We start from the raw sequence: 13,150 nt of genomic DNA on the forward strand, positions 1-13,150 counted from the left end.
ATGTAAAAGACAGGACTTACAAACAGCTAGCCCACATTCCCTGTACTTCCCCAGACATTACATACATTGGGCTGAAATATACATTACTTAGCCAGCCAAGTGATACGTTTTTTTTTAGGTGTAACTAGCTGGGATTTCTCTTTATTAGGTCAGCCACCTAACCCTACCATCATATGCATCATGACGAGATTTACATTATTTGAATTTAAGATTTCTCTGAAATAGAAAACACCTGTAACATTTTATAATGAGATATTAATCTGGATTCAACAGTACAGCTGGGGAAAGTATTTTTGGACTAAATGGCACAGCTATTAACTTTTGTTACAGCACAGAATGTTACTGGGCACCAAGGGGCTACTGTGCAGCATTATTTGCCTTTACCATCCCCTTTAGAATAAGGTTTTGTTACAGAAATTAGGTAGGATACAACCTATTTCCTATATTCACTAAATGACCAATGTGGTATTATCCGTGTTTAACATAATTTTTTATCAACCTATTCACTAAAGCCATCTCGCCACTGTTAAAGTAGTAATAAGGGGTATTTTACTGATGCCATATGTCTTTTTAGTAGCAGTGTATGCAGATGAGCATACAGAGGAGTAATTAACACCAAATTGCTTATTAACATGCACTGATCTTGGCGATATCAGTCTATCACCAAAACAAATCTCCATTCTTTATCACCGACCCTAGGCTGGCATTAGACCCATCTTGCATATTTATATAATGGCCACTATGTACGTACTGTAGGCAACATAAAACTAGCCAACCTGGAATAGGTCTTACAAATATAGAATTGTAACATTGTAGAACATATTAGTATATCAACGCCTTAGTAGTCCAAATGGCAATCTAGTCATGGTTAACCCATGATTAGCTGGCCACGTGGGCTGATTAGCTGGCCACGTGGGCTATTTGGATCTTCATATTTGCACACGTGGATGTTATGTTTTTGGTATTTTACGTGTAGGGTTTTTATGTTGTATGTTAACTCATTTCGTACCTGAAGGCATTCCTTTGCAATATCATGGCTGCCTCAAACATTGAAGTGGTTAAATTACTTTTGACCATATTGTTTTTGTTAAAAATTCTAGTTTATTCATCTTTTTTCCAAAACTTTTTCCTTTTTTCACTTATTACATCCTAACATTTTTATGAATCTTACATTGGTAAGGCCTTTGGTTGTCTCAGAGCTGAGGGCTTTGACTCAGCTGGGATAGTAAAGGTATATAGCTGTTCACTGGAAAATTGCATTCTCAGCAGCCATCTGTCCCTACCTGTTCTGAGGATTACTATTTTCAATTAATTATTGGCTTTATAGGATTGTTACAATTAAATTCAAGGCCCTTTTGACAAATTCCACAGTGTAACACAATTTAGCATGAGCTCAGCAAAAAAAGGTATAACTTTATTCAACCGTGACACAGAAACAAACCTAATTTAATCTATGTTATGAAATGTATAGTTACCTATCTTTGTTCAAGGCCATTAGTTAAGTGAGTTTAAGTGCCAGCTATTGGCATGTTGTTAGGCATTACTATATACTATAATCATGGTATATTTTTTGTTGGTTCTTTTAATAAGCAAAGAAAGGGGTAATTTTCATAAGCCACATACTGTACTGTATGAAACTGCTAGACAGTGTTGATCACCTAATGCACCAGATCTGCTCTAAGAAGATTCCCCCCTGTGGGTTCAGAAGTGGCAGGGTTCAGTTCACGTTTAAATGTCCAATAGCTTGGACGCTTACAGTGTTCCCCTGCATGCAGTTAATTCTAAGAAACTTCTGAATCAAGTGAAACGTTTAGCCAGTCAGTGTGACTTGTTAAACCATACTGTGTGCCTTTGAAGCAGTGCAGAGCGTTTGCTTATTGTCCTTCCTAATGCCTGGATGTCCAGCTTGGTTCTTCTCTATTTGTACAAAGTGTATAAAGCGTTAACTCTCACCTCAAAGGAGAAGTTTCCTGCACTTGTGCTTTACATTTGTATATGCTTTGCTGTCCTCCCAGCTCACATGTCACCCCTCTTTTCAATTATTGTGACACCTAGGCTTCACACCCTTGCTCGTATATGTATATATATATATATATATATATATATATATATATATATATACTATATACATATATATATAACATTTTGCAATGCTTTGCTTTTAAACACACTTCTTTTCCTGATGGACTATACAGATGGCGGGACCATTTTATGACTTTGTGGAGGTGGATTCGAAGTAAGACCAGAAACTAGAGGGAGATCTGTAAATCAACATATCCCCTGTCCCCTATCAGGAAACGTTGTCCATAAGATATGTGTGTACAGTATATATCCATTCACTTTGCTTACACTTTCCACTTCAACTAGTCATTTATGTCTCAATTTTCCTAGGTTAAAGCTCGACTTCAAAAGATGGGCCCAATACAACCAATGAATATATTTCTGCGCCAGGAAATTGATCGCATGCAGCGTGTGATTGCACGAGTTAGGAGTACACTTACAGACCTTAAGTTGGCCATCGATGGTAAGATGTTCAACACCTAAGTGCTAAAGAATAATAATGTATAAAGGAATAATTTGACACACAAGCAATGGAGTGATTCTTCAGCTGGTTTTTACTAATTAATAAGATGCGAGCCATACTTAGAAAATATACTCACATAACAGAAAAAGATATTGCAAACCGATATATTACCCTTTTTACATGGGCGTAGCATAAAAACTTATAACATTTGATTGGATAGAGTAATACATCTGTGACACATACTTGAATAATGTGTGGCAATGTGTGTTGTTACTTTTAGTTGATTGGTCAAAGAAGGAGGTAAGCCAATACTGTGAACAACACTTTTGATTCCGACACCAGATGCAGATAAGAAAGTAATGTCCAAGAGTAAAAAACTGAAGAAAGCAGCTACAAAATATTAGATTTTTGTACTCATACTTAAAGGGACAGTCACACAAATCCTTCATTATCCCTAGGGATTGTAAAGTATTTGTCCTTGGTCTTTTAATATATCCTCATATATTTTCTGAATGTCCTGATCAAGTGAAGATTCGTTAATATCATTGCAGAGAGGGATGTCCTTAGTCCCATGATATGGTTGCAGGGTGAGAAGATTTGCCAAGTTGAGGTTTTTTGTTGACCGCTGTACACAACCATTCATATAGCATGTAATCAGTACCCGTATAACCATACAAAGTACAAGTCCTCCAATCAAAAGAGCCGCCCCATGAACAAAAACACTGGTCATTGAAGAAAAAATAGAACAAAACTAAGGATCAATGGTCCACTCCTCCTCAGCATAGAGCATAGAGAGGTCTGTTAGACAGACACGGAGGTGTGTTAAAAAAAAATAGAAATTGTTTATTATGAGCGCAGCATCAGAACGAGTAAAATAGTCCACTCTGTCCTTTGCGTGTAAACAAAAAATACTCTTCTCTGACCAAGACAAAGGAATCTTATTCAAGGCTTATACTTATCTCTTAGAAAAGCTGTCACACTAATCATTCTTACTACTTGCCTTCTCTCTGTGCATGCTCTAAATACCCCCCTTCTTCCTTTACTGTATCTCCTTGGTTTTGTGTTATCTGTTGCTGGGCCTAGCTGTGTGGGATGCATGGTTTAAGGCTTTGGTCCCGCTGCGTCCGGTGGCGCGTGCGGCCGCGTGCGCGCTACTCACCATGTGATGGTGTCCTCCCGAGCAGTCCCTCCTCCCTGCACGGCTCACTACACGCTGTGACGCGTCAGCCGCCAGGGGATGCAAGAGAATTGTAATCCCAAGCGGCGACGCATCACGTGGTGTGGCTGTGAGCCAATGAGGAGAGGAGGGCTTCGGAGAGGAGGAGGGGAGGGCTTCGGAGAGGAGGAGGGGAGGGCTTCGGTGAGGAGGAGGGGAGGGCTTCGGGAAGCGGGGAAAGCAGCTGCAGCACCAGCACCAAGGGAGCCCCCCTGCTCCCTCCCACAGACTCTCTCCTCTATGTCTGCAGATGCTCGAGGGGGCGGGAACCCCTGGCAATGAGGAGAGGAGGCTTCGGGGAGCGGGGAAAGCAGCTGCAGCTGCAGCACCAAGGGAGCCCCCCTGCTCCCTCCCACAGATTCTCTCCTCAGGGAGGCTTCGGGGAGCGGGGAGGTGGGGGAGGGAACCCCCTGACAGTGATGGCCCTGCCCCCGACATCATTGCCGCTCCCACCTGACCCGTTTTGGCCACGCCCCCCGCTCCAGCTCCCGCTCCCTACAGACCACAGATAGGCGGCGCGTGGAGAGGCACTTGACCGCTGTCTGCAGTGCGGGCGCGTGGTCTGAGGCAGCGGAGCCTTAGCCTAAGTCTGCTGTCCTGTTCTGTGTCAGGAATTCCAAGGTTGGCTTTTTCATATTGCCTTGTCTCTGAGGCATTAACTCATTATTTGCTGGATCCCACTGGCCAAGTCTTAAACAGTCTTCTTCTTATGAACAAACACCGTCTCTCTTCTTACCCAGAATCCTCTGCGGGTAAAGTCCTGTGGTGTTTCAGGTCCAACAGGTTATTATTATCTGGTATAAAAAAACAACACTCCTTTCTCAGCTAGCACATAGTCCAATGCCATTCGATTTTGCAACACTACAGTACATTTAGCAATCAATTCAGTAGTCAGTCATTTGTTCCAGAGCGTCCAGTCATTGCTGATTTGTTCCATCAGGTTGGCAAGGTCTTGTATTTGATCCACAGTGCGCATAATACCATAAGTGGGAAACAAAGTGAAGAAAAATCTTTCTGTTTTACTCAGGTGCTTGAATTCTCTTGTCCCTCTGCAAACCGAGATGGTCCAGAGTGTCCTTTAGATGTGTAAAATATCTTATGGCAGGTGTGATATATCCGATGTAGCATGATCCAGACCAGTTGTATAGTAACCAAGGTTGGGCATTATTTCCACAAATGAAATAAGTCCCTTGAAACGTTAGGTGGGCCCCTCAGATTTTCTGGAGCCTGACCGGGGAATGTCCTATGTTATCACGTGAGAGTGATTAGTCCAGGTCAGAGTCACATTACTTCCTTGCTCTGTGAAAGCTTGAGTGTGGTTGTATCAAGTTAGTTCAGGTAACAGTTCAGATCCTCCTGCATATCTCCTTCGCTTCCCATGGAATTGGCAGCATAGGTACACCTCCCTGCCTATCAAGGGGAATGTGTGTACATACCCAACAGTTTGAAATATTCAGTAGATCAGCATATTTATAGATGGCCTTGAGGTGACAGGAGGTGGAGGGGGGGCGACAGGAGGTGAAGGGGGGGGGCGACAGGAGGTGGAGGGGGGGGGGGGGTGACAGGAGGTGGAGGGGGGGTGACAGGAGGTGGAGGGGGTGGTGAGGAGAGGTGGAGGGGGGTGAGGAGAGGTGGAGGGGGGGGTGAGGAAAGGTGGAGGGGGGGTGAGGAGAGGTGGAGGGGGGGTGAGGGGAGGTGGAGGGGGGGTGAGGGGGGGTGAGGGGAGGTGGAGGGGGAGTGAGGGGGGGTGAGGGGAGGTGGAGGGGGTGTGAGGGGAGGTGGAGGGGGGTGAGGGGAGGTCATGGGGGGGGTGATGGGGGGAAGGGGTGAGGGGGGGAAGGGGTGGAGGGGTGGGGAGGTAAGGGGGGGAGGGGGGGAAGTGAGGGGGGAGAGGTGCGGGAGGTGAGGGGGAGGTGGGGGGGGGAAGTGAGGGGGGTGCGGGAGGTGAGGGGGGGAGGTAAGTGACAATGTATCATGTGGCCGCTTGCTCCCCCTTCCCCCACTGTCTGCCGGTTGTCGGTGTCCCCCCCCCCAAAACCTTCCGTCTGTTGTGGACGTCTGCAGACGGGGTCACGTGCATGCGTCAGCCGCTCCCTCACCCGTCCGCCTGCTTCCACGTGGATCTGAGGTGGGAGGCAGTGTGTTCGAAATTGTCGTGGCCTCTCCCCGGCTGGCTGTCCGTTCCCCCGGCCGGCTGTCCGTTCCCCCGCTTTGTCCCAGGCGCTCGCTCCCGTGCGGCCGCTCCCCCGCTGACTCTAGCGGCCGGGGTGTGAGCTTGGAGGCAATGCCGGAAGGAGGGGCAGAGGCGCAGGGGTTGGAGGCAGCGGGAGGCACAGGGGTTTTGCGCTGGGAGGGGAGGCACAGGGGTTTTGCACTGGGAGGGGAGACACAGGGGTTTGAGGCAGCGGGAGGCACAGTAGTGTGAGGCAGCGGGAGGTGTGTGCGCTGGGAGGGGAGGCGGCGGTTTAGTTACTTACCTGTGCGGGAGGTGTGTGTGTGTGTGTGTGTCACTGTTAGACCACACGGGCCAATGAGAGGTGTGCGGGGGTGGGCGGGCCAAGGGAGCCATCTCATTGGCCTGAGGCGGAGTGACGAGTCAAAGGTCCAATGTGATTGCCCCTAGACACAGGACAAACAGACTCATATACAACGGTTTGAGAAATATATATATAGATATGTGTATGTGTATATATATATATATATATAGACAGTGGTCGACAAATCACCAAAAAATCTACTCGCCACACAAAAAAAGTTACTCACCAGCTAGTACCAAACGTGTGCTGCTTGGGCCAATAGGAGCTCGCCACTATGTTAAATCCACTCGCCCGGGGCGAGCAAATGTATAGGTTTGTCGAACACTGTATATAGATATCGCAATGTTGTGCAGGTTGCATATCATACAGTTTGCAATAACCTTTTTCGCAATTCGGTTAAATTGTGATAGTGTCCACCAGTCTCTCTGACAATTTCCACTACTCCCCCCTTGCACACGTGACAAACTGTGGTATATGTGTGCAAGAAAGAGCAATAAATCTTTGGGAGCCACCGGGCGGCCGTCCCGGCTTCTCCAAAGGCCATCAGGGGATTTAATACACCCTGCTAATTTCCAGTCCTTATCTGCCGAGTCCTGCATGCTAACAAAGTCAGAGAAAATGGGGAGCTCTGGCATGCTAATAATGGCACATTCCATAACAATAGACTGCATGGCAGCCATCTTGGTAGTAATATCAGCAAAGACATTTCCCTGTGAAATGGAGTCAGTGGCATTAGTGTGTGCTGAACATTTCATAACAGCCTGTGGAAATAAAACCGCATTTAGCAGAGCAGCAATATAGAAAACATTTTTTTCACAGGTGTTCCTGCAGAGGACAAAACCTCATGTTCCTTCCATAGCATCCCAAAATCTGTCAGACCACCCAAACATACATGAGCCAGTGTATATATTGACAGTTTGGTCCTTGCTAAGGGCGAGAGCCATTGTGAGTGTAACTCTGCCATCTGGGCTGATCATGGGGAGTGTAAAAGACCAGTCTGCATAAATAATGGTCTGTCTGTCCCCGTGCTGTTGTGTGAGAACAGGGACGGTAAATCTTTGCCGCTCTGTATCATACAGATAATTAAAAATATATATATATTATAGTCTACAAATCCTAATACTGCAGTGGAGACGAGAGACTCCTTTAACTCTTTAAAAACCAACAGGGCTTGTTCATCCAATGTGACTGGGTCTTGTAACCTGGGTGGTGGAAATCCGTCAGGTATTATTGTAAGGCTAGACAGCCATTGTCAGGTATAAATTGTCTATAAAAGATAGTCATGCCCAGGAGCCGCGCAACTCGCGGACCGTAGTAGGGACAGGTGTGTTTCTGATACTTTGTACCCTAGTAGGTATGATGGCACGGGCATTATGGGAGATCAAGTATCCCAAATAAATCACCTGAGCTTTGTCTATCTGCAGTTTATCCTTATTAACCTTGTGACCCTTTGTTGCCAATGCCTGCAGAAAGAGACGCAGGTCATGTGTATATGACGTCTGATCAGTAAAATACAGCAATGCACCGTCTACATACTGTATAAGAATGGATCCTCTTGAGAGAAGATTACATCTGCTAAATAAACATTGCCGACTTCCCTTTCATTCACACTTCACTCCACAACAAAAAAATATTTTTTCATACTATCTACTATAACCTTCCTAAAAACAATTATAAAACTGACAATTAGAAATCATACTCTTCTGATCTGTAGCTAAATAATTAAATATGAACTTTAAAAAAAAATTATACCTTGTCATTGTTACACTCATGGTGACAAAAACAAAACATTCTGATTCTAATTCCTACAACAACGCAAAACGAATTAAATAAGAATCTCCTTTTCTATTCTTATAATGATTACTAATCTGAATACTTTCATGTTTATAAATGTATCTCTTTATCAACTGATTTAAAACAACTTTTAATTGAAACTGTAGCCGGCCCCTCTCGAAGTTAGTTTGTGTCTGTGCAGCATGTAGCTAATTGCATTCCTTCAGGGAAGAGAGGGAGGAGGGCTTTGTGGGCAGCAGTTACTTGCAAGACATGAGAGCTGTGAATGGATTTTAGGCAGTATCTAGAGTCAGGAGCGAAACCTCTATCTCCCAACTTGGCTAACAGCTGCAATTTGTTTTATTTTTATTCTTTCCTTTACAAAATCTTTTCACATAAATATCATCGATTTGTACCCCTGTTGGGTATCCTGTACTGTCAGTCATCACTGCTGAGTATAATGTCTTAGTCTTAGCCCTAGTACATCTGCGTTGTGTTTGTAAGTTCTGTCTGTGTTTTGTCAAGTGCTTCATTTCCTTTCTTGACCTCACTTTTCAAACTTTCATTGCTTGAAATCAACTTTCGTTTCTCTCTCACTTTCTGAAAATATTTCAACATCCACCAGGCATCCTCCTTGCGTTTTCCAAAGGACCAACCAATGACTTCCTTTTTAACTTTCTTAATTACTGTACTTCTTCATCAAAACTGAAATTAATTTTGTGCCCATGCTTATCGCATACTTTCACCAGTCTACCATAATATATTAGTACTTCAAGTTTCGTCTGAACTTGGTTACAACAATTTCTTCCCTCACCTGAGAAGATATCTATCATTTCTTCCCTCACCCCTGTTAGAGTTTACCTTGCCATAGTAGTTACTTATGGGCTTTCTTGTGTTTACCAATCTAAACACGGTAACCTTAATTAGTCACAATGCCTGTCTTTATTCCTACATTTTAGGCTGCATGGAGCGTCACCCATGAATCAGAGACTTACCCCACACAGCCAGAGAGACTTAAAAAGAAATAGATAACAGGTTTCTCTCACCTGGCCGCCACGTCTCTCTGGACATCTGAGGGCACTCCCACGGTTCCAGTAGGCAACGTCCTATCCGCGTGTCATGGCACCATTTGTTAAAGAATTAAAAATGTATAAAGGAATAATTTGACACACAAGCAATGGAGTAATGCTTCAGCTGGTTAATTAATAAGATGCGAGCCATACCTAGAAACCCTTTTTACATGGGCGTAGCATAAAAACTTATAACATTTGATTGGATAGAGTAATACATCTGTGACGCATACTAGAATCATGTGTGGCAATGTGTGTTGTTACTTTTAGTTGATTGGTCAAAGGAGGTAAGCCAAGGTCGCTGTAGAAAAATACTGCGAACAAAACTTTTGATGCCCAGTCCAGATGCAGATAAAAAAGTAATGTCCAAGAGTAAAAAAATTAAGAAAGCAGCTACAAAATAGAAGTTTTGTGTACTCATTCTTAAAGGGACAGTCACACACAAATCCTTTCATAAGCATTTTCAAACGTAGGAAATTCTGGGGGATTAACTTTCTGACTTTTTCTTTGTGAATTTTTTTAAATTCCTCTATGTTTTTGACATATAATAATAATAATAATATTATTAATATTATTATTATTATTATTTTTGTTGTCATTGCTTATATAATGACAACATACTCCACTGATCAGTACAATAGGCGTTAACAGACCACAACATAAATAGCTTATCAAATGAATATATTGTTATGTGGTCTATGTACTTGAGTGAGATAACCGTTATTTATAAATTACTGCTATGCAAACCTTTAAACAGTCACTGGGCAAGATCCACAGAGCTCCATTAACTTAGGGCTCATAATGTGATGTAAGCAAAATCAGTAACCAATGTTATCTTCCATGAGGTCAATGCATATCCACAAAGCTAATATGCAAAAACAATGGCTGTAGTTTAGCTCATTAGCATAGGCTTACCATCATGTTAACTTAGCACAGCCTTGCGTTTAACTTCAAATAACATGGCACTAAGCCTGTCTTACCTAAAGGTGGCGTTACTCCCATCCAGACTCTGAAATATGGGGGAGGAGAAAGAGATACAGTACAGAGAAAAAGATGATGATGATTTTAATGATCATATTTCCAATGTATCTCAAGTGTGTTCAGTTTTCTTCACAGGTATCTCTCCACATGTTGTATAAAGGAGTATTTGGGAAGGTATATAAATCACTGGGATTTCTTCCCCTCTCTCTTCCCCTCTCTCTTCCCCTCTCTCTTCCCCTCTCTCGTCCCCTCTCTCGTCCCCTCTCTCTTCCCCTCTCTCTTCCCCTCTCTCTTCCCCTCTCTCTTCCCCTCTCTCTTCCCCTCTCTCTTCCCCTCCAGCAAAACACAAATTTGTGGGTCTGGAAGTGAGTAACGCCACCGTTAGCCTTAACGAACTGGATAGGCGTTATTGGGGGAACGCTACTTTTGCATACAATTATCAGTAACGTCCGTTATAGTTAACGCAAAGCAGAGCACATGGAATGATTAGGAATGGGCCACATGACTGCAGCTACGAGGAACCTATGCATGAAGGGTTAAATTGTATTTATAAGGGGTTGGATAATCTGCCTGTAAGAAGTTTGCATCGTCAAGTGGGAAGACTCCTGGAGCAGATAGGACCTCGGTGGCCAGAATAGCGGGGAGCAGGCAAGGATTGGTGGGGTCACGGGCTGAGGTCGGAGGCAGGCAGCAAGCAGTATTGTCAGGGTCATAAGCAGGGTTCGGTGGCAGGCAGCAAGCAGGATCGTCAGAGTCACAAGCAGGGTTCGGTAACAGGAAAGCAGGAGCAGGGCAGGGGAACAGGAGCTGTGACTAGGGAGCAGGGACTGAGACCAGGGATCAGGTAACAAACGGGACAAGCCTGATAACTAGCAAGGGCCTTTAATAAGTACAGGACCCCAAATGGAACAGAAACAGGACAGAAGCATGGGTATAAGGAGTCTGGACACAAAACAAAGGCAAGGGAGGAACAGGAAACTATAAGGACAGAGGACAGGAGCAACAAGGAGACAGGCAGACAGAGGAACCCCAGAGCAGACAGAAAACAGCAGCATACCCGGTGGACAGAGGAAGGAACTGGGCGAGAGGGAGATCTAGGAAAATATGCCAGGGCTATTTCCTAACATGCATTAAGGAGCAGGGCTTATGGGACGGTTAAGGAGGCTGTAACTAGGCAAAGGCAACACTCTGTTAGCAGCCCCTGTCAAGACAAGTTCCCACCCCCCCCTCTTTTTTGTATTATTGTTAAAAAAAAAACTGCATATATTATAGTTGTCGCAGCGGCGGGATGTCTTTACCAGCTGGTGTAGATGTGGGTGATGGTATGGGGACTGGCCCGGCTGGGCTTGGGAAGGGAGCGACAACGCTAGAGCTTTGCGGCAGGCGTGGCACAAACTTTTTACATGCCCATCTGACAGTTAAGCCGGTGGCTGGCATTGGTAGTTAAAACATGTGTTGCTGGCAAGGTCCATGCTGTAATGTTAATAAAGTTGTGGCTGTTTTTCCTCCAGATCAGTGTCACGGGAGACCAGGCATTTACACCTTTTTTACCGGGATCATAACACTGAGCAAAACGAGTTGATTAAATAAATTGTCATTTAGTCACTTAAACAGGCAAACACACTATGAGACACAAAATACATGAGAAAGACACACTTACATGGGGTCTGGGGCAAATAACTAGCCTTTCCTGGTTGAAATACGCAAAGAAACAACATTTTTAGTTGACCAGGACTCAGCCCGAAATGTCCTGGAATCCAAATTGGCTTGAAGCTCCTGACGCCACCGCTCTCTTATTTATTTTTTTTATAAAATGTTTTACCAGGAAGTAATACATTCAGAGTTACCTCTTGTTTTCAAGTATGTCCTGGGCACCTCTTTCTTCTGGAGGTGCTAAAATCCCTTGACCGGGAGTTAGTCCCAAACGTCCTGGAACTGTTTTCAACTTGCAATCCTAGCCGCGACCGATACGTTAAATTCTCAGAACTTGGATCTGAAAAGTGGGACTTAGACAATATTCTGCCTTGAAATTTCTGAAGCCGGCTTGCTGCTATTTCTCCAAGAGCATCTTTTGGTGGTTTCAGATTTGCTGCTGCTGTTCTGGCGCTTAGAATCTGGCCTCTGGATTGGCTGAGGGTTTCTTATAGTATTTCAGAGTTCATTCATGGGAAATTTCCTGCCAGACAATCAGAGCGATGCCAGTCTTCTGAAGCTGGGCAAGCAGATCTTCGGCATCTACCAAGGGCATGCACCAACCTGGCACCTCAGCCACTTGGTATGCAAAAGTCACCTGCTGGTTTTGGCTCCACTCAGTCTGGGGAGGCAAATGGTAGTCCGAGGACTTGCCATTCATCCCAGGACGTGAGTGCTCAGCCTAAACCTCCTGCCCAAATGCTGTTCACACCTCTGGCATCCTCCGAGGCTTTCATGTCCGTTGTCTGGGCAGACACAGTGGCACGAACTTGGTAGCCCAGTGACTCACTCAGGACATAGGATCCTAAAGTCCCAGCTCATTACTGTGCACAAAGCATACAGTATATGTATTTTAAACACACTGTTTAATAAAACTATACATGTATATACTTTTCCTAACTCTTATGGTTATGGGGAATAGAATAAAAAGTTGCACTTTATTCCTACTAGCCATATTCCCCACACACTATACTGGACTTCGACTTTAAAAATCCTCGCAACCTTATGTATGGTTGGAGCATCCCCAGAACCCCTATACCGGGTTCTGGGTGACCTGGGCATTAACTGGGCATCCCCTCTTAAACTAGGGACCCCTTTACCATTCCAGTGATACCTCACATCCCTATGCCCCATTTACCTTTCTGTCTGTGCTGAAGCAGGGAATCCTGGCGGTGAGTCGCACAAGCGTTTTCAAGGGGAGATTTTGCCGGAACAATGTGTCTCCATGTATCCGAGAATCCTACCTGATTCCCGGGTACATTTTTGGGGTTTCCAGCAACTCTGGAACCCGGCTAGCTAGACACATTCTGACAAGACTTTCTCCGTCAAACCCCCCTTGAAACTCATAGACCAGCAA

General features: G+C 44.5%; 1 protein-coding gene across 1 annotated transcript in view; it reads left to right on the forward strand.

Annotated features, from left to right (window-relative positions):
- LOC142487170 (dynein axonemal heavy chain 5-like) overlaps positions 1-13,150 on the forward strand; it is a 426,040-nt gene that overhangs the window by 345,650 nt on the left and 67,240 nt on the right. The window contains exon 74 of the mRNA XM_075585972.1: positions 2,392-2,524. Coding sequence (XP_075442087.1) covers positions 2,392-2,524 — 133 coding nt within the window. The remainder of the gene's footprint in view (positions 1-2,391; positions 2,525-13,150) is intronic.

Source organism: Ascaphus truei, chromosome 2 (assembly GCF_040206685.1).
Source record: "Ascaphus truei isolate aAscTru1 chromosome 2, aAscTru1.hap1, whole genome shotgun sequence".
NCBI classification, from domain to species: domain Eukaryota; kingdom Metazoa; phylum Chordata; class Amphibia; order Anura; family Ascaphidae; genus Ascaphus; species Ascaphus truei.